This window comes from Haliotis rubra, unplaced genomic scaffold (assembly GCF_003918875.1).
Source record: "Haliotis rubra isolate DU_JTF1 unplaced genomic scaffold, ASM391887v1 Scf566, whole genome shotgun sequence".
Lineage (NCBI taxonomy): Eukaryota > Metazoa > Mollusca > Gastropoda > Lepetellida > Haliotidae > Haliotis > Haliotis rubra.
In genome coordinates this window covers 671,751-694,990 of record NW_025767264.1, presented here as the reverse complement: position 1 = coordinate 694,990, position 23,240 = coordinate 671,751, and the positions used below count along the sequence as shown (strand labels likewise).

At 42.7% G+C, this 23,240-nt stretch overlaps 1 protein-coding gene across 3 annotated transcripts in view; it reads right to left on the bottom strand.

The window, feature by feature from the left end:
* Nucleotides 1–9,355: 9,355 nt before the first annotated feature.
* The window catches only part of LOC124254147 (nuclear factor 1 X-type-like), a 133,005-nt gene continuing 119,120 nt past the window's right edge, over nt 9,356–23,240 (bottom strand). For all 3 annotated transcript variants that reach the window (XM_046688025.1, XM_046688024.1, XM_046688026.1), the window contains 2 exons: nt 11,187–11,415; nt 9,356–10,118 (listed from right to left, as the gene is read on the bottom strand). In XM_046688025.1, the coding sequence (XP_046543981.1) occupies nt 9,904–10,118; nt 11,187–11,415 (444 nt within the window). In that variant the 3' untranslated portion in view covers nt 9,356–9,903. The remainder of the gene's footprint in view (nt 10,119–11,186; nt 11,416–23,240) is intronic.

The window sequence follows — 23,240 nt, the reverse complement described above, 5'->3', positions numbered from 1 at the left end:
CGCCGTGGCTATGACTATTTCGTTGTTGTAGCCCACCACTTTTTTTACTCTCAGTTGCATATCGCTCGGAGGCATGTACAGTCCCACGTCGAACACGTAGTCGACTTTCGACCGGGCGTATTCCAACACGTCTTGGTAGCGTTTGATGGCACTCGGGAGATCAACTGGAGCATTGATAGCATCCTCAACGTCAACAACGAACTGTTTCTGAGTGTCGTAAGCAGTCCCCTTACCGAGGATGTTGGAACGCGTTTGCGTCTGCGCACCCAACAGCGCCCACACGTACGTTCGAATCGATTCGTTCAATCTGGTGACACCGGCACGAGTAAACCCTTTCGACGTGTCCAGCATGAACATTTTCCAACCGTCTGCGGTTGACTGCTCCACTTTCTGGACAGTGAAAGCAACACCACCTTTAAAGTTCATACGGTCATCCCTCCATTCATTACTCCGCAAAGCAAAGTCCTGGCGTAGTACATATCGTTTCAGTAAATCATCACTGACTTCTTTCACGGGTCGCCCCCCATTATGTGGAATACCCAACCCGTGGTTCGGCCCCAGCAAACGCCAATGCGTCTTCGGGGTTTAGTTCGAATTCGTTACAAATACGTTCGTAGGCCCGTCTATCGTACTGGTTGTTTACTGCGTCCCACGCCTTGTCCTGTGGGAGCGGGGCGCTGATCTCTTTGAGGATACGTCTGACATGGTAGTACACGTGAAACATGAACACAGACTGACTCAGCGGTCCACGCCGAGTGTCAGTTAATGCCACACCACACCCCGTTGTAGCGCACCACACGGCAAAGTTGAGTTGATTCTGCCAGAACTGCATCGGGTTGTTGAACCAAGCGTGGACAGCCTTGACGTTAGTCACAGAAAGCTTATACCGACCGAACACATCTATAAACTGGGCGCCGAAATACATCCCATCAGCGACCACGATCTTCATGTGGGGGAAATCTATGTCCAGTTTTGGGTAAAACACTCCCGGGGAGTACATTTTAAAACTATTATATAATGAGTTTATATACTCTAACATGTACATAACACTTCCAGGAATAACGAGCGGCGAGGCCGTTCAGCTGACGCACGCGATCGATAACTGACGGCTACTACAGCGTGTGCTCTCTAAGCGACGAGGTCTTCAAGCCCCTGGGAGCCGAACTCAAGATGAACGACTCAAACGGCACAGTGGTGATAATCAACAACGGAAGAAACTCCTTGAGGCTCGGTCGACCATTGGCGAGGACACTCCGTATGCCACCTGACGAAATAAAACCAACAACTACCGTCACAGGCACGAAGTTACCCGACCTAGTACCGTACCGAGCTGTGCATTCATCTCGGTCAGCTGAGCACAACGGACAACATTCAAGGGGGTCAACCTTCCACGATACTGAGAGCCGTACTGGTGAAAACGGAGAAATACAACGACGGTAGAACCGAGTCGTTTTCACTGCGGCAGTATAAGAGGTTAACCCAGGGCAACATCCCTGAGCTGATAATATCGGTGTTAGATATAAATCATAATCCCGTGAATATAGGATACCTCAGCATAACACTGCACATAAAATGACCAGCGCACAAGGCCCCGGAATGAAGTTGAAAAAATGCATCAATGTGGGGATCTCCGACCTCGGGGACACACGCGGATTCGACGACCCCGGAGTAGATGGTAAATTGTACGCCTTGCAACTGAAAAACAACATTTACAAACGCGTTGAAGTCCACTCCATCGGTGGTACTAGCAACCTAAGTGATATAGTAGGTACCTCAAGAGCGGTCGTCAACACTCGGTACACCCTAGTCCGCACCGGTGATGATAAATGGATGATATACCCATCGTTCGGAGGCAAACTGTTCGACTTAGAAGATGTTGAGAGCAACGTGACGGCCATCACCAAAAATAAGCAGTATTCCCTCATCTTCACCGACGATGACAAGTGGGTGTTGTTACCCGCTAAAGGCAACTGGTTTCTCAATATTAGGCTCGGCTCCCCCTACGTGATCACGGAGAACAAAGACAACTACCTAAACAAAGTCTTGAACAATGGAACCCTGCTCGTGGCTTACGTCCCGACGCAGAGACGTAGTGTAATCATCAGTCCACTCGCCAGTATGGCAGCCCACATGCTATCTAGCAAGCCCGGGATGCAAAACGTGGTATTGCAGTTGGTGTCTGAATTCGAAGGCGTGGTCAACATCCTGGAGAGTCTACCAGTGAACTCAACACTGGTCATCCAAGTCTACCTAGGGGAACCATCGCGGGATGATGTCGAAATCGTGAAGGGGATCAAACTCGGGTGGGGGAAACGACACCAGTATCACGTTTGCACCGTTTACGTGCGGGTAGGTGTCGACTCCAAAACCAGTCTGCAGGGAGTCACCGTGATCGTGGAAGACACGATATCACTAACCAAGATCTTCCTACCCGACAACATACACTTCATGGGGGTGAAGTGCACCCCTGAACTACTATCAGAAAAACAATTGGAAACTATCTTGTAATAGTATTATAGCAATGACCAGCCATCACCCCAACGCTACGCTTAACGACCTAGGGGACACGGAGGGATTCGATCAGCCTGGTGAGGAAGGTGGCTCATACGTCCTACAATTAAGAGGTGGTGTTTACGTGCGGTACCGTCTGCACGACCACTTTATAGAACCCAAATGGGTGATCAATGTGGCCCTCACCGCACCTTATATCTCACTAGACAACTATGGCTATGTCTCTGAAATTAGGAACAACGGTACCTTGATCACGTCTTTCATTCCAACTGAAAGGATGTCAGTTTCTAACTCCACATATTGGCCGAGGGACAACCTGTAAGTTTCATCCAGGCGGTCCCAGTTAATAGCAACCCACCCCGATACCATAGCAGGGGTTAGGGCTATGGCCCCAGAATCCACACTCATCATAGAAGTCGCTTACAAGGGTAAGTTTGATGATTTGGACGGCTTTGACCCAACCCCAAACTTGCAACTTTTACCTGGTGTGACAATGCGTTGGGTTGACACCGACACACCAGATTTCGCATATTGCCGTATCATTATACGATTGGGGGGACCCCCAACTGGGATTACTACCCCCCATATTACGAGGTTGCTATAATGTTGATATAGATCAGAAGTTACCTATTGACCCTTCCCGTATCTCCACATACGAGAATCTAAGTCTTATAAGCCTTAGGTACGTTGATCAACTATTAACTGAAGCCCAATTAAATAATATCTCATAAGATATATTATAGGCACACAGGATGGGGTTGTACCCAGTCGTAGAGGAAGTAGTGAAGACCCTGGAAACCGTAGACGGATTCCGTTTGAGAGTTATGTGATGTAAAACGCCAACTAGAACAAGACCGTGACACTCGGAAAGCACTATATAAGAAGTACCATAGAGCTTTCAATGCCGTGGACGGGACTGATACTGCCCTTATGGCAACCAGCATGGGACTAGGGGCGGCAGGTGTTGGGTTGTTAGCTACCATCGTGGCTGCACCTATAGTGCTAGGTATTGAAATAACAGCTGGGGTGACAGGGGTGTTAGGGTTGGTGCTTAAGTTTGCATCACGCAGACTGCATCGTAAGGCGTTGAAACACGACGAGATCAGGGTTCTGGCCGAAGCAAAGCTGAACACAGTAAGTGAGCGTATTTCCACGGCACTCACTGACAGTAAGATCTCAGAGGAGGAGTTTCGTTCAATCCTCTCTGAACTCACAAAATATAACAAAATGAAACGAGATTCGATCCAAGTCTCGTAAGTCTGCTATCAGTGAGGACGAGAAAAAAAAGTACATAGAACAGGGGATACAAAAAGCCCGGCAAGCCTTTATTACGAACACCAAAGAGATCATAGGAGATTCACATTAAACTGTTTCATTGATGTCAACGTGACATAGCGCCACGTGGAGCTATTATAGAGCAATCCCAGTATAGACCCGTTAAACCGAGATACTTCAGCTAAGTCCCCGGTAGCTCAGTCGGTGGAGTGGTGCGGTCTATTATAGTTTGCGTGTGGGGTTTGTATCCCGCTAGTGTCTAAACTTTTTATAGGTATATTCGCGGTCGGGAAATCAACGGGGGCTCAAAAGTAGTAGATGCAATGATAGCAAGATCTAAGGGCCCAACAAAAGCCTTATTTGTGAAATAAGGCTTTGCAGAGGACTTGGTCCAGGACTATCATTGTATATACTACTTAAGCGGATCAAAATTATTTGTGTGCACAATATCTTGACACATCAATTTCAAGACATTACGTGAACGTTTGCAGTCCATTCAGACTCTTGACTTCAGTATCTAGTGTGACCACCACGAGCGGCAATAACTGCAGCACAGCGTCTATGCATGGAGTGCACCAATCGATTGATGAAGGCCATTGGCACCTGGAACAACTCTCTCAGAAAGGCATGGCGCAATAAATCGGCTGTGTTCGGCCTTGGTATGAAATTATTCAGTCCCCTCTGAATTTCATCCCAAAGATGTTCAATTGGGTTTAAATCAGGACTAAGGGCTGGCCGCTGCATAATGTTGACACCGTTCTGCTGAAGGAAGTCCCGTGTAGCTCTGGCATTATGGGCCATTATCATGCTGGAAAGTGTTGTTCTGGTGACATGCGAAATGTGGTATGACGTGGGGTCTTAGAGCTTGGTCGATGTAGCGCACCGCTGTGATGCCGCCTCCTCTCCCTGGACCAAGGTTCTGGAACACCACAGGACCCATTCTCTGGTTCAGGCCTATTCCACCCCATACCATGATGCTTGCACTTCCCCATGAGACTCTTTCCATAACACATTGGTCTGAGTAACACTGGCCACGTCGTCGCCATATTCTTGTTCTGCCATCTGCAGTTGATACCCAGTACCGACTCTCATCTGTGAACAGAACAGTTCTGCATTGCCTGTATCGCCAGTGTTGGTGTTGTAGGGCAAACTGTAGGCGTTCATGCCGATGACGAGGGGTGAGGATAGTTCCACAGTAAGGTCTACGGCAATGGAGGTTCCTGCTGTTAAGACGTTGGCATACTGTATCATTACTGATTGGTCTTCCATGTGTTCCCACTGTCTGACGTGCTGTTTCGGATGCCTGCATGAAGGGATTCTGTACATGCTGTCGCACAACATGGTGGTCTTGTCTTGTGATAACACTTGGTCTGCCAGTACGGGGGCGATCATTTGTGGTGTTGGTGGCCCGGAAACGTTGATGCCGCCTGTAGATGGTCCGAACGTTGACCTGGAAGTGATTGGCAACGGCTTGTGCAGTGTGGCCAGCTTCGCCTGGTTCCTCTGAGCTGTCGTGAGTCGCGGCATCCTGCTGACCTTGTAATGTGAATGTTTCAACCAGGTTTGGGGGTGCATTTAATAGGGCTGGTCCTTGTGAACATCACATCCGGCATGAGTTGCATGAAAAACATGGGGAACCATCTCCGATATCAGGTTGTGTTTTTGAGACCATTTCCTGGGTTCCATTCTGATGTTGTCAAAACATGAAATGAGTTTACAGCTATCCGTTTCTGCGACGGAAAATTCCAAACTGACGTTTCTTTTGCTGCTTATTATATATAAACTAATAAATGGTTTCCCTCTTGTCCGCATAAGTGTGAAGAACTTGTATACATTATTCCATGTTTTGTACCATGGCTATAGCTATGCATGAACAGTATTTAACAAGCATTAGAGGAGCAGTGTTAACAAAAGAAATGCAATGTCATTTTGGTATTTTTTAACATGCACCTCTAAAGTTTTCTGACAACTGACTTGTATTATATGGATCAAGCGTTTCATGAAGACTACATTACAGTTTAATTGAAAAAACTGCATGCACATGTTTCAATAGTCCAAGTCAGACTTCCGTCACTGCACTTACAATGCACCTAAAACTGCTGTTCTTGTTTGAATTTTTCTCATGTACAATTCTTTGTGACTGGGAGGCTTCTAACCAAATCATCTAGATAGATCATTATTATTATTCCAATGACAAAAGTCTGTCAAACATTCCATCTTGTTCAGTAGTATAGGGAATAGCGGTTCTGTGACAGGTCCCCTATAAGTGATATTTTGGCAAACTCCGGCTCTTGCCGAAGTGTAAAAATACGGGTGAATGATGGCGGACCATCATTCGCCATCCATGCAAAATCATTCCCGTTTTAGAGATAAGATATTGTTGGGAGTTTGACAAAAAAATGAATGAGCAAGAGAAATTGAGATACCAGAATTTATCATGGGATTGGCATGGAATAGTGTATGGATTCCTGAGAGCAAAGCGTACTGAGAAAATATCGGCCATAGCGGGAAGAGAGACAGACATTCTGGGTTGGTGCTAGTGGGCAGGACAAAGATCCAGTAGAGTTGTGCTTAAAGATGGGACCTTTGTTTGGGCAAACCAAAGTTCGAGTTTGCATTAAAAGAGAAGTCTCACTATGTGGAATCATTCGTGGACGGGGAACAAAAAATTAGCTAGATAACGAGAGACATGGGCAAGTTCGACAACGGATTTAGAGTTCGCATAGAACCAGCCCAAACTTTCAAGAAAGATGGAAACACCATAACTTGGTATCCGACCACTTTAACGGTCTTACCGAATACCATACAACTATTGCATTACTTTATGGATTTACATTGATATCGAGGAAACAGTTCAGCGTCAATCTCCTATGATCTCTTTGGTTTTGGAAAGGAAAGCTTGCTGGGCCTGTTGTCTGCCCTGTTCTATGAGCTTTCGCTGATGTCCCTCGTCTTGCGGGCCTTGGTTCAAATGTCTTGCTTCATTCTGTGGTATTTGGCGAGTTCTGCTAAGACTAGACGGAACTCTTCCGCCGTGATCTTGCTGTCAGCGAACGCCGTTGATACGTGATACAAAAAATGATCACGGTCAACTTGGCTTCAGCTAGAACCCTAATCTCGTCATGGTTCAGCACTTTACCTTGCAGCTAACGTGAATTGAATTTGAGAGCTATTCCTGCCAGGCCCGATACCACGTCTGCTATTTCCAACCCGAAGACGACGGGTGCGGCTACAATGGTTGACAATATACCGACGCTGGCTGCCCCGAGTCCCATGCTGGCTGTCACTAGTGCTGTGTCAACGCCGTTGACGACATTCACGGCTCTGTGGTACTTTTTGCACAATGCGCTTTGTACATCTCCTTCTTGTTCGAGTTGGCGTTTGATCTCGCTTTGTCGCATACGAAATCTGTCCACGGTTCCGAGTGTTTTGGCCACATCATCCATGGCGGGATACTATCCCATCTTCATATATTAATTGAGTTACAAAAAAATATTTAATTGTTTTTCAGTCAATCGCTGATTGATGTACATGTACTTGAGGCTGACAAAGTTCAGGTTATTGTGTAGGTAAATAGGAGAGAGCTGAACACGAACCCCGTTGAGGCTTGTTAAAGGTATCCACCCAGGTCTTAAGAAAATATGGCAACGTTGGTGCGTGTTGACCAGTTTATGGTCAACCCATTCAAAAGTACTAGATCTTCCGAGGGAACATTGACGAGATACACATGCCTGATTTGTACGTTGGTGTGATGTCACTCTATTATGAGCGTGGTGTGTAATTTTATGCCGAAGTTTGAATAAAAAAAATACAGTTGATAATTGGGTATGTCGGACAGTAAAGACGCATTTGAGTTGACTGGAGCTAACATGTTGCCCGGTATTCACAATACTTGTATGGTATTATCAAATTTCATCATGAAAGACGTGAGAATGATCCCTTTGTTTATGATTTCGGAGACGTAACTGTCTTTTAGAAATATGAACGATGCCGAGGTGATGGTGACATCAATCAGCCAGTCGATTTTTTTTTAGACTTTTTGTCGCACGTACACATTGTTTTGCAAGTGAAAGGCGTAAAAGGTATTGTTTTCTGTGCCAGGTCGATCGAATCCCTGCGTGTCCCCAAAGTCAGAGAGCGCTATGGTAACGTGTTTTGTAACGTCCATCGTTATAATTTTTACGAAATAATTTTCAATTGGTTTTCTGTCAATCTATTGTGCGTGCATTTCAAGCTGATGAGATGTATATTATCGGGTAAGAACATTTTGGCTAGTGAAATTTTTGTGTCCAAGGTCACTGTTACTCCTTGGAGACTCACGTAAGAAGTCACGTCAGCGTTGTGCTGAGATATCCTACGTGTATTGGTTCATGCTTTATATCTAAAATGGATACTTTTAATTCCATGATCATGCCTCGGGTTAATTTCTTGTACTGCAGGGACGGAAACAACTCGGTTCTACCGTCGTTGTAGTTTTCCTTTTTGACCGGCATGTCTCAAGGCCGTTCGCCTTGAATGTTATCGACCGTGCTTATTTGATCGAGATGAATGCACAGTTCGCGATAGGGAACTAGGTTGGGCAGTTTCGTGCCCATCATGGTGGTTTGCTGCGGTATTTCGTTCGACGTCAGCCCGAGTGTTCTGGCAAGAGGTTGGCCGAGTCTCAAGCTGCTTTTCCTGTTGTTCGATAGCACGACCGTGCTGTTGAAATCATTCAGTTTGAGTTCGGCTCCCAGCGGTTTGCATGGACGTAGTATGTAGTGTAGGGAATAGCGGTTCTGTGACAGGCTATCGGAGCCGTGGTCACTGAAAATCATCATCATATTCGAGGTTTTAGGTAAGACCTTCAAGTTATTGGTATTCCAGCTATACTCGGGATTGTTCTTTCTTCTCAATAACGAGCTCAAAAATCGCATAGGCACTTGATTGTTCCTTTCACAAACTCTAATGTTAAAGCATGGTGTGAATTCTCTTCTAACGCTCTTTCCAGCCTTTCGCGCGGCCAAATAACACGTCCGTTTTCAAACAAAACTCTGGTGATTCCTTCACCTTCTAGCTCAACAGAACCAACTATGCATAACGGCGGCATTTCTACTATTAAACGGTGGCATTTCTACTCCCAACAAATCTTCTGACACAGCATTATAAGATCTTGGAGTATAATATAGCCCTATTAGTCTAGACCAACGTTCATTTTTTCGTTATACTTCTAACAATATCTTATCTCTAAGGGGAATGATTTTGCATGGATGGCGAATGATGGTCCGCCTTCATTCATCCATATTTTTACCCTGTCAGGGGCTGGAGTTCAAACTATCACTTATAGGGGACCTGTCATGGCCTCTATTTCTTATACTACTTGTTTTAATGCATTTTGTCCGGCATTTCCTACAGTGTTTGAGGTACCAGTATCTCACCTCGATTTTGTAGGAGTGACCTTAAGGCTGACCATAAGTCATAACAGAATAATACATCCCAGCGATGTAAATGGAATTCTTATTACTGCGGCAGTAGAACTGCCTCTGTTGGACTGACTAATCATTCATGAGAGTTAAAAACAAATCTTGGAAACTTTCTCTGTTGGTTTAATATTAACAGATTACAAAAATGAAAAGTTGCATTGCATAACATCCTAATGTGTCATTGACAAATGGAACAACATAGAAAAGTAACCTTTTAACTATACACATTAAGACCTTCGAAACTGCATAGTTATGGAAGCACAGCTTTAATACTCAAACATGCAAGTATAAAACATCACAGCTGCTCAAATGGGCAAATAAAATAAAATCAGTTAAATATGAAGAAGTGTTTGGAGTTGAATCTCATACAACATCTGTGTCTTACACTTTCCTGTTTATAAATACTCCATTCACAAATCTCTTGTAAGTCTTAAAAACAACTTTCTTGAACAAGGAAAGAATAAAATTGGGTAACTATATAGAATAATAGTCATCATAATAATGATAATAATAGTAACATACAACACCAATATGTTATTGTTGTTGGAACACACCAATGTACAATTTGTAACAAACAATGCTATCACAGCCAAGCATGCACTTTCAGTGCCTTTGCATTCCTTTAAAATTCGCCTCATGGCGAGAGGTATATTGATCAAGTCTGCTCATGTGCTTGAGACTTATGTGGGGAAGGGGGTGCTGCTGATGGAGGTACTACACTAGACGTGTGGGGACTGGAGTGCTGACCCGCCTGGGCAGGTTGTGGTGGTGGCGGCTGCTGCTGCTGATGCTGGTGTGAAGAACCTGAGCTGCCACTGCTACCACCTGATTCCATACCTTCACTATTGTGTACCACTGGGAAGAATCGTTCTGAAACAAAGTAGTTTGATCATATAATCTTGATGTGTAATGCAATGGAAAAACAAGTGACAAAGTCATCAATATCCCCCGCAATGGCAAAATACTCTTCATGATTATGTCTACGAGTTATGATTATGTCAAATATTTAGGTGTGTACATAGAAAAGTGGAAGGAGAGTATTGAAATGGTTTAAAAGTTCTGCTCCAGAAAGGAGCACTATCACCAATTTCAGTCTAAGTCAAACTTGTTGCCATGGAAATGCCAAAAATATTTTATTCAGAAATCCAAATCTACCAAAAGGCACCAGTACACCATCAGACCAATCTATGTGCCAAGTTTGGTGAAGAAATATTGAACAGTTTTAGAGTTCAGCTCCAGAAAAGAGCACTACCACAATTTCAGGCTAAGTCAAACTTGTTGCCATGGAAAAGCCAAAGCCAAAAATATTTTATTCAGAATTCCAAAACTACCAAAAGGCACCAGTACACCACCAGATCTATCTGTGTGCCAAGTTTGGTGACAACATATTGAACGGTTTTAGAGTTCTGCTCCGGAAAAGAGCACTACCACAATTTCAGTCTAAGTCGAACTTGTTGCCATGGAGCGCCAAAAATATTTTATTCAGAATTCCAAAACTACCAAAAGGCACAAGTACACCACCAGATCTATCTATGTGCCAAGTTTGGTGAAGAAATAGTGAACAGTTTTAGAGTTCTGCTCCGGAAAAGACAAATGTGCACGGACAGACGGACGCACGGACTGAGTCCATTTTAATTTTTTCCTCCCCCCCCGAAAAAAGCGTTGAGGGGGATAAAAAGTAAAGCACAGCTTGTGAATACATGTCTTTGAGTCACTGTCAACTTGGAATAACTGGTTTGGCTGGACATTGTATTTACCTTAAATAATAGTTAGAATCACAGCATGAAATGAAAGAAGATGAGACAGAATTCCAATGAATCATGTCTCAGCTTCTTTGGTCAAGTGTTATTTGAAGAGAAAATGTTCCAGAAACAGATGATCCACAACAGCTGTGTGAATCATCCCATTCATTTACATACAATTTCATTCATATAATACCTTCATTCAAAAGTCCTTCATCTGGGTTCACTGTTGGCATTATGTTAGCCAACATATTGTAGTCCATATTTTCATCCAAAGGGATAAATGGTGTGGTCCACCGAGGTATTGGTGTTGAGCGAGGAGTTGTGCGTGGCGTGGCTACAGGCGATGCTATCAGGCTAAGAGTAGTTGGGCTGATCACTCCACTTATGGCATTTACTGGACTAATGCTGGGATAGGTAAACACCTGTCAAAAAAGCAAGACGTAATATAAATGGCATTTTATACAATAAATTGAAGACATATTTAAGATGTACCAGGTTCATACAAATGGTTACTAATTTGTTGAATTTATAGCTGTGAAGCTAACAGTTCAAACAGTAAAACAAACGGTAAAACAGACATGTAAAAAAAATTAAGTAAGTAGGCCAGCAGCCCATTTTACATAACTAAGTAAAATATGGAACATATTTACTGTGGAAACTGTTCGCAAACAAGTGTAGAAGTGAGCACAGCTCACATACCCCCACTTCCCACTTTGGGACATGATATAGATATATATAATGTGACAAGGATCAGCAGCTCACAAGACTTTCCCCTTTACTCTACTAAACTTTATATACATGTTAGGTAATTGTTTTGCCATGTACTGATTACAGTAATAATTTATGGAAACATTACTTTTTTGTGTTTTCCGTGGAAACCTGACATACAATTGAACTTGTTGCACACAATGAAGTGGACGTCGATGAAGATTGGGTTTTTTTAGCACATGGCATATCTGTGGGTCATGATTAACTTGTGTATTAAGTTTGGTGAACCTAGCATGTATAGTTTCAATGATATGCTGTGGCCAGGTAATCATCAAATACATTTTGCACAAAGTCATGTTTCCATGGAAACAACAACAAAAGAAAATTCTGAAAAAACTTTAAAATAGCAAAAGGCACATCAATGGGTAAAGATTAATATGTGTGTGAAGTTTGGTGAACCTAGCATGTAAACTTTAAGAGATATGCTCCGGACAAAAACCACCAAACACATTTGGCACTAAGTCGTGTTTCCATGGAAACAGCAAAAAAATAAAATTCTGAAAAAACTTTAAAATAGCAAAAGGCACATCAATGGGTAATGATTAACATGTGTGTGAAGTTTGGTGAACCTAGCATGAAAACTTTAAGAGATATGCTCCGGACAAAACCATCAAACACATTTGGCGCCAAGTCGTGTTTCCATGGAAACAGCAATAAAACAAAATTCTGAAAAAAAATTAAAATAGCAAAAGGCACATGAATGGGTAATGAATAGCGTGTGTGAAGTTTGGTGAACCTAGCATGTAAACTTTAAGAGATATGCTCCGGACAAAGTTTCGGGCGGGACGGACGGACAGAATGAATGCTATATACCCCCGTTACTTCGTAGCGGGGGTATAAAAACATGGTATTTTTCTTGGTATATTAGTACTACATCATGTACATGAAAGAAATAGTGGCTACAAATTGTTGGGCAAGGACTGACACAGACATCATTGCTGCCATAATGTTGCTATTTATTATTTGATTCAAGCACCTTTACTTTCATCGAGCACATGTCAAGTGATATTTCTGTTGGAATTGGAGACGTAAGTTTGATGCCTGCAGAAACATGTGCCTGTATGTGTATGTGGTTCAGGTTCAGCCAGTATACACATTGAGATGATGCCCTTCATACATGCAGACTGTTAAAGGTTTACTATAAATCCTTGGTAGTAAAGGTCAACCTTTCAGCTACCCCTGAAATATCAACAATTTCAACTAGGGCTGGAGCAACTGACAGAAAAATCTGTCAATTGTTCGATCTCGGTTGCATCAGTGATTATTGATTAGCTTGGGAGACTGATTGATCTTCATGAAAATGAAATATCAAACTAAACTTTAGACAGTATGTTTCTTATTGCTATGTTTATTAAATCAAGGCATAAACAACTGATGCAGTTTCCTGACTAGTAAAACTGCAATGTAAACAACATACTTGTGTGCGTGACTCAAGAGGAAGTATCTCCAAATGATCATTGTATTAATCGGGGCCGGTTTCATTTGCACAATGTTATGATTGTGTTCTGTTATTGCCCACACAAGTTTGTTGTGAGGTTTATGATTACAATTAATTATTGATCAATTACTGAGCTCCATTCTGCATATTGTTAGTGATAACCAGCACTAATTTCAATATAGGTGACAGACAGCCTCATACAAGCCAAACAGTTCCTTCGCGTTAAGGCGACTTTTTTAGCGTATATAAACATTAAGCAAATTTCGTTTTCGCCTTCCCAATTAACATGTCGTCACCATGTAATCATTGAAGTCTTGGGACCTTGCAATTTCAGGTGTTGCCTCCATAGTCTCCAACCAGGCTTCTTGTACATCAGGAAGAGGAAGTAGGGAAAGTCCAGCTGCTCTTCGATTCCAACTCTGCACTTGGGTATCTTCCTTGTACTGGACAGCTAAGCTTAGATCTTGAGTTTTCCTCCAAATAGCCTGGGTAAAGTGGAAGAAACACCCCTTGATGTCTGCTGTGGGGAACTCACCCTCTGCTCGAATGGCCGCCATCTCAAAGTCTGTCTGCACAGTAGCTGGTGACAAGGGTTGGTTGAGAATCTGCTGCACCTCTGTCTTCAGCAGCGTGAACAGCATGGCATATATTGTCTGTTGTCAGTTGGGCAGCAGGGTGAAGACAAGTGGGTACATCGTATATCCACTGTGGGCATGTACAGTGTACAGCTGGTTCCAAAGGTTGGAGCAACAGGAAAAGGTACCATCCATGTAGATTGTATCTGCTTCGGAAAGACATCTCAGCTGTTCATCAGTGGAAAAGATCAGGATCTTGTCTTCTTCGCCATCTTCACAGAGTAGAAATCTTCTGCCATCTCTGGTTGTCGTCCATCACCCTTCTAGGTGAACATCAGCTCTCGTCTGTGGAAGTACAGGGATTGTTGTTCGGCGATGTCGGTAGAGGGAACTCTTCAAGCTTCAAGCCTGGACAGGCGTAGCTTCTTCTCTGGCCCGTTTCCGCAAACTGCTAACAAACTGGACTTGAGTCGGTTCTCTAGGTGGATGGCAGTGGTCCGAGAAATCTTTCAGTAAGTCCCCAACAGTGGAACATTTCCCTCGGCATGTCTTGATGATACATCTCCAGTGTGTGGTCTGGCCTCTGGTTCTATTCTTAGAGTAGGTGAAGCCATCAAGAAATACTTGTGGGGTTCCTCTCTGAGATTCAATGAATTCAACTCTGCATATACCAGCCATTACAGCGATATCTTACTGACTTTAGAGTTCATGTTATATAGTACATGTGAGATTATACTTATGTTTTGGAGAAGTTTAATCCATTTAAGTAATAAAATAATGCAAAACAAATTCAGTTAAAACCTATTGAATAATATTTACAGAGCCTCATGTACTTCCTGTATTCCATATAGTTAAACAAACTACTCCAAATTTCGTTACTACAACACATGCAACCCGTCACACTGATCAAAAGCAATTTACAAACACAATCATAATCTGGTTAATCTGTATCACTTAACGAATTTGAGAGTGGGGAGTTGCCTACTCTGTTTACAGTTTGCAGCAGCTCATTAAATAGTGGGTAAACCCAGGCAGTTACACTGGTCACACTTGACTGGTCTGTCTGATAATTGGGCTCTCTGACAAATGGCACGTCTGACAAATGGGGGAGTGAACCAGTTGGATCATAGATGAAGCAAGAGTGATTGTAGACTGACCTGATACATGATCGATGAAGGCAGGAAGATGAAGACATTGTATTGCTTGTTGACAGTAAATCAGTAATCATGTCATGTAAAAATATGATGTCTATTACCTACGGTATGAAAAACACACATTTGATTTATTTGAAGACGTAAACTAAACAACCCCACTTCGCCAATGCTAGAAAAATCCTAAAATTTAGTTAGGTAAATAGGTATATACAGTTTTTCACACAGCAAATGCTTATATGTATTTCTTATGCAACAATGAAGTTCTGTTCGTATCCTCAAAACAGTGTCGGTCCATAAGTTTTTTTCAGGCAATTAAAGTTTCATGCAATACAGTGATAACTACTCCCTTGTTGTAACACGTGTTTAGTGGTATAAACCTACTCATGTTATTTGTCATCATTCACTTGATGGTCAGTTAATGAATTTATAACAGGTATAGTTAGTGGCAACACCACTCAGATTACCCGACAAAGGTTCTTATTTGGCATTTCTTGTGTCTGGAGTAAATAATCAAAAATATAAATTAAGGTCTGATGTGGCAAATGTATTACATCTTATGTAATATGTGCATGGAAATGCAGCAAGAGGAATAACCCATAACACGCTGATTGATTAATTACTTTTATCTTGCACAGCAGATTTGTCAAAAAGGTAGTGTTTATGTATGTGCATTTACTAATCTATACTGAATACACCCTTTCGTAAAGTGTCTGTGTAAAAAAACATCATTCCTTCAAAGGATTAACCGCCAATACATAGATTGATTGCTCATCAACTAAAGTACTTTTTTAAAGAATGGCGGACACCATGCAATTAGTTGCCATGTGCACTATCTTGGGTGACCAATGAGATTATACACCTATGTGAAAAACCTGAAACGATATATCACTTTTTCGCATATTAGACTGTTAAGACACATGACATGGAACAGCATTCTTTGTCAGCTGCAGATGTATGGCATGTTGTTCCTTTATGTGGATATTGATGGATACATTCCTCGAACAAGGTAATAGCCTGATATTGATGGATACATTCCTCGAACAAGGTAATAGCCTGATATTGATGGATACATTCCTCGAACAAGGTAATAGCCTGACATTGTTGGATACATTCCTCGAACAAGGTAATAGCCTAACATTGTTGCAATAACTTTTGTTTGTTTTAATTTTTAATATTTGCATTTGGTTTGATTCATTTGTTGTAGCATTCAACAGAATCATTTTTTTTCGCCATAAAGTGTAATGCGACAGAACATACACTAGGTTGCACTTAGGGCGTGTGTGTGAAATATGATTCATGTTTGCAATTTATAAAATGTTCAGATATTAGAGTCACGTTAAAGATTCACCATAAGTATTAGCAGATTGTGTGCTATTTATTAAGTTTCAAAATGCATACAAATATGAATATAAAGTAATTAGGATAATAAGACAAAATATAAAGACGTACATTGACTTCATTATTTTTCAGTCCTAAGAATTTTTACTACTGGCAGATGGTTAAACTTCAAAATGTTTTCATTTGTTATCATAATAATGAAGATGGAAATATTATTGAGTAAAAACGATTTCATCTTTGTTGATCAATGTATACCTATACTATCAATTGCACTTGCAGGTGGCGCAGCAGAGGTCACGAACCAGTCAAGAATTCTGGGATATCATCCGGGTAAAAGAAAAAGGAAGAAAGACAATAACAAAAGCAACAACCAGTCCACCGAAATTTGTTCGGGATCAGTGCCTATAGTCTTTGACTTCTGGCTTTCCATTTTGAACATCATGAAGGCATTTACAGGCGTTGGAATGTTTATCCCAACTACTGATGCAAGATGAATTGATTTGTGCAACGAAAAACATCCGTTATAACGTACCCATCCTATTCATTACATCTTCACCCTCTATCATTTTAATAAAACATCATTTGTCAGTTATCTTTCTTGATCCCATTTAATTGTACTTATTTTTTTATTTTTTCCTTTTTACTGTTTACTCTCTTAAGATAAAAACAACAAGCCAAATATCTGAAAGATAAATGAGACAAAACAAGAAGACAAAGTCATCAATATCCCCCGCAATGGCAAAATACTCTTCATGATTATGTCTACGAGTTATGATTATGTCAAATATTTAGGTGTGTATATAGAAAAGTGGAAGGAGAGTATTGAAAGGTTTTTAAAGTTCTGCTCCAGAAAGGAGCACTATCACCAATTTCAGTCTAAATCAAACTTGTTGCAATGGAAATGCCAAAAATATTTTATTCAGAATTCCAAATCTACCAAAAGGCACCAGATCTATCTATGTGCCAAGTTTGGTGAAGAAATATTGAACAGTTTTAGAGTTCAGCTTCGGAAAAGAGCACTACCACAATTTCAGGCTAAGTCAAACTTGTTGCCATGGAAATGCCAAAAATATTTTATTCAGAAATCCAAAACTACCAAAAGGCACAAGTACACCACCAGAACAATCTATGTGCCAAGTTTGGTGAAGAAATAGTGAATGGTTTTAGAGTTCTGCTCCGGAAAAGAGCACAACCACCAATTTCAGGCTAAGTCAAACTTGTTGCCAAGGAAACGCCAAAAATATTTTATTCAGAATTCCAAAACTACCAAAAGGCACAAGTACACCACCAGATCTATCTATGTGCCAAGTTTGGTGAAGAAATATTGAACGGTTTTAGAGTTCTGCTCCGGACAAGACAAATGTGCACGGACAGATGGACGGATGCACGCACGGACAGAGTCCATTTTAATAACTCCCGCAAAACGCTTTGCGGGGGATAACAAGCATTGTCACTAAGGTGACATAATCCCCCGCCGCTTATAAATTAATGAAAGTTTAAGATGAAGTTTAATGTCAACAAAAACATGACTAATCAACCTCTTTTGATATCTGGCTCTTTAGTTGTTCAAACACACACATATTTTCAAGACTGACTTTGACCTTGACATGAATGTCATATATATGAATAGTGTATGAAATATGCAAAACTAGTACTAGAGAAAGGAACAATTACATGTATTGTTAGTAATTGTTAGTAAACTTACCTCTGGATTATGGTTGCCTTAATTCTGTAGTTCCCACACTCACATACAGAAAATAAAATGAAAAATTTAAACCCTAAGTCATAGCTATCCCTATTGGTATGCTTACTCTCTTAACCCCAAGAGTTACCTCCCCTTGACATGACGTCATACTATTGTCTGTTTGAAAACTTACAATTTTTCTCAAATATATAACTTCTAAAGGATAAGGCGGGGAAGGTCGGGCAGGACATAAATCCCATAATCCAGAGGTAAGTTTACTAGCAATTACTAACAATACATGTAATTGTTCCTAATTATAGCGTAAACCTTCCCTCTGGATTATGGTCTATGACGTCATTTCCGGTTTCCTAGTTGACCCCCCAAACCGATAATTCCTTCTCATGGACGTCATTTCCGGTTCTGAGACACTTCTAGATGATTATTTGACCAAACCTACATAATAGCGGAACGAAAGAAAGAGACTACTCCCTAAATAACTGAACCCAGAATAGTGCTCGGTTAGTTATAAGAAGGGATATACAAATCGTTCCCTACCTGATTCTTCTCATTACTCATCTTCCTTCCTTGATGTGAGTCACACTTGAAGATCGGGTGCCCGACACTTGGTCCCTCAACCCGATAAACTACAGGATCCCCCCAACAAAAACAAAACAAAAACAAAAACAAAACAAAAATAGGGGGCACTAGACGGAGGAGAGGTCCTGTGCCACTACTAAGGGACCCAGGGACTTAAGGCCCTCCAAAGAAGAGGCTACATCTCTTAGATAAAAATTAATAAAAGATTTCCATTGACAACTCATGACAACTTTCTCAACTGAAAACTGAGCCCCATGCTGCTAATGAAGAAGCTAAAGCCCTAATCTCATGAGGGGAAAACTTAGTGGAAACTGTCTCTTGATCCAACCCCTGATAGGCAAAGGCAATAGTCTTTCTGAGCCAGGAAGCAATAGTGTTCTTGGAGATTTCTGAATCTACATTCGTTTTGCAAGATAAGAAAAGACGACAACGACTCCGTCTAAAACTAGATGTGTGATGTAGGTACCATCTAAGAGCTCTAATTGGACATAGTAATCTTGATCTGTCAGATCTTGAAGCAGTGGCTGGTAGAGCTGGTATCACATAAGATCTGTGTCCCAGTGGACCTGATGCAGCATTCTGGTTCTTAGCCGCGAACTCCCGGTACTGTCCTACAAGACATTGACTTATATCCTTCCGCAAAGACAATGGAATTCACGTCAATCGCATGCAGTTCCGACACTCTTGACGCCGTTGCAAAAGCCAATAGGAATGCTGTCTTGAAGCTCAAATATTTCAAAGTGGTATCTTGCATAGGTTAGAACGGATATCTCTGTAGAGCTTGTAAAACTAGACAAAGGTCCCATTTAGGAAATCTTGATGGGGAAGTAATGTCCCTAATCTGGAATGATCTGATAAGCTTATGCAAGGTCCTTGTAGATCTAACACTGACGCAATTGCAGATCTATAGCCTTCAATTGTATTGTGTTTCAGTCTCTTAACTGACCTGAGGTAGAACAAGAAGTTCGCTATGACGGGGATGGTGACTGGAAGACTGAGGAGTCGCTGCTCTCTTCTCCACTGGTTGAAAGCATTCCACTTGGCATCATGCTGTTGATGGTCTAATAGATTCGGAGATAGCCATAGTAGTCTGTTTGTTAAACCCCTGTTCCTTGAGGGAACTGCAGATAGCCTCCAAACGTGAAGTGACAGGAGACTTACATTCTTGTGGAATGTGTTTGACTTGGGTTGACTGAGCAGATTGTCCCACATGGGTAGTCGAAGTGGCTTGTCTGTCACAAGATGAAGCAGATCTGTGAACCACACCCTTGTTGGCCAAGCTCGAGCTACAAGGTATACTACACAATTGTGTTGAACAATCTTGGTCAGAACGTCTGGTATTAGTTTGAAAGGAGGGAATGCGTAAGCTATGAGATTCTCCCACGATATTGACAGGGCATCTACTGCCCAGGCCCTTGGATCCGGGACAGGGCTCACAAAGATCGGACGTCTGTTGTTCCTTGATGTTGCAAATAGATCTATGGATGGGGTCTCCCACTTGTTCGAAATGACTTTGAAAGCCTCCATATTTAGAGTCCACTCCGTAGTCACAACCCTGCCCTGCTTGGAGAGGGAATCTGCTAAAATGTTCACTTTGCCCGGTATGTGGCGTGCCCTGATTACGCTCTTCATCATATCTGCTATCCTGAACAAGTCCTGAGTAATATGAAGGAGGTTGGGCGATTATGTTCCTCCCTGCTTGTTTATGTACGCTACTACCGTACTGTTGTCTGTAACAAGCATGATACTTTTCCGATGAAGCTTCCAATACCAGTGGGAAAGGGCCTTCCGAAGTGCCAACATCTCGAGACAGTTGATGTGAAGAGTGCTTTCCTCCCAAGACCAAATACCTCGAGCCTGATATGCGTCCATATGAGCACCCCAGCCTGTGGTCGAGGCGTCTGAATAAATTGAGACCTCTGGAGGAGGAGGTCGAAGGTTCACCCCCTGGAGAACATTGCTGTCGACTGTCCACCATAATAGTTCTTGGACGTACTAAGATGGGGAAGAGATCGTTTCCTCTAGATCCTGACTGCGGAATTGGTTTAGCCAAATCTGAGGTTCCTGCAAGCGTATTCTGCCTCCCATAGTAAAGTCTTCAATGGACGTGAGCGAGCCGATCAGTAACATCCATACACGAATCGATGCAGCTTCATTCCCCATTGGACTGACAATCCTGTTCCGAATCTTGTCCCATCGATCCCGTGGTGTGAAGATTCGGTCTGCTTTGGCGTCGAGAATGGCTCCCAGATACTTGATTCTCGACGTAGATTCCAGTTCCGATTTGACAGGGTGAATTATGAAGCCGAGATGCGTGAACATGTGGATGATACATTTTGATTGTTTGATCAGGATTTGAGCTATCGTATTCCTTGCTAGGAAATCCTCCAGGTATCCATGAATAGCGATCTGGCGGCGATGTAAAAATGCCATGATGGTATTTATAACCACTGTGAAGAGCCAATTGTTTACCGCGAACCGAAGATACTTTTAAGAGGATGAATCAGCACATGCAGGTAAGCGTCCTTCAGGTCTATGCTGATGAACTTGGAGTCCCGTTGTATGAGAGTTCTCAAGTTGGCCAGAGATTCCATCTTGAACTTGGGTGGTCTCCTTAAGTAATTCTTGTTCAATACTTTCAGGTCTATTATCATCCTCATTTTGTCCGTATCTTTCTTGGGCACAAGAAATACCGGGGAGTAGAAACCGCAAGATTGATCCTCCTGAGGAATTTCCACTATAGCTCTCTTGTCTAGTAACTGCTGAATGGCTTCTGACGCTCCCGTTAAACGATCTCCCTGCAGGAAATATCTCCTTCCCCTCGGCTGATGAGTTACTGGGGGAAACTTGTCCCACAGGAGGATAAATCCCCTCTCTATGACTGACAGTATCCAGCTGTCTGAAGTAATTTGATTCCAATTGTCTATGTACTGTGCGAGACGACCTCCCACTGGGGATTGAGCTACAGGTTGAACAAAAGTCGAGGGACATTTCCAAATCGCAAGGTGGAGTAAGTTGGATTGTTGGACTTGAGTCAAAACTTCCTAGCACCTGCCCTTGATCCACGAAAAGAACTGGTACCTCTACCTTTGCCCCTAGTAGAGGGGAATCCCCTGGCGTTAGCAAACGTAGACAAAGATCAGCGTGACCTATGTATCAGATCCTCTATCAAAGGTTGAACGTTGGAAAGGCTCCCGGCGGATAGACGAAGACGACCGAGGAGTATGTGCCGGCGGATCCCTCCTAGTTCTAGTCTGAGGTCTGCCTCTGTTCTGTGAAAACAAGGCTGAAGCTAATCTTTGATTCAAATTCCGCGAAGTAACAGCGTCCTTAGCTTGAATCACTTGACTGCATTCTCCATGAAACAGAGACTCCGAATTAAGGGGCTGTTGAAAAAGTAATTCCTTGGCCGACTCAGGTAGACTCCTAACTGAACTCAACCTGGATGTTCTTTCCATAGCTGTAATTCTTCCAATATTACAGATCTGGTTATGTGTACAATCCACCACTGTCTGATAAACCACATCCAGAAAGGAATGCGCCATAGCAACCTCTTCTGCAGTCATAGAAACTAACGTGTCCTTCTTAACACCCTCACAATTCTGGAACAGTGGCGGCAATAAGGCCCGAACTCCGCGGCAAACCAATTAGTATAGGATAAAATGTCTATGGATGTACGTTAGGAGACATCAATGTCCTTAAGGTCCTTAAGCTGGCAGTTGAAGGAAGAATCCCTGGGTTTAAAATCCTGCAGCTGGGAAAAATCCTTATCCAATTGAGGAGTATTAGCTGGTATAAACCTGTCATGGATGGCATAGCTGAACCGGCTTGGGTAGGGACGCAATGGTATACGCCTTGGACATATTAGCATTGTAAGAATCCAGAGATGATTTCAAGGCCGAAGAATGAGGGAGAGATAATTTAGGTAACCTTTCCGGGGGTAGGCAGCCTGAAGCACCGAGTTCTACAGGGATTTCCCGCTCCGTTTCATCTATTTGAGGCAGGACCGTGGTAGGATATAAATCATGAATCAAAGACCAACCCGCGGAAAAGTCTTCCGACGATGTATCCTTAGCTTGGACTGTGAGCAACCCTTCCTTCATAATAAAGTTAGGTTGAGACAACGGATAAATAGAGGTACTTTCCGAGTCAGATAAGTGAGGGACCAGTGGCAAAATCGGTGGCCTGTTAGTATCGATGTATTCCGCGGCGCCCGTGGTAGTACCGCTAGGGCCATGACTGGCCGTCAGCGCCGACCCATCACCGTTAGGACCAGTGCTGGTTACCAGTGGGTTGGGAGTTGAAGGCGGGAAGCCCGTGCTCCGTACCGCTATCCGACTGAAGCCCATTCCCCACGTGGGAAAAGGTAGCAGGCTTGGTGTGACAGGGGGCATTGTTCCTGGAAACAATAGGCCTGGCTTGAGTTGCCCGATCAGCAACCAAACCATGGCTGGAGCCGGCCAAGCCCACCATGTTGGCGTCACTTAAAGCCCCAGGCTTATCCCCCAGTGGGGAATGGCTCTCCGGTTGGGACAGTAGGTGTTACCCGGCTTTCCCGGGCATAGCACCTACAGCCCTTGCGGTACTGAGAGATGGACTGGCATGAGCCCTCGCCAAACAATCAGTATTGTAATTAGCCATGTCACCGTGATCAATCCTCTCTGAATACATCCTCTGCAGAGAGTTGATACGT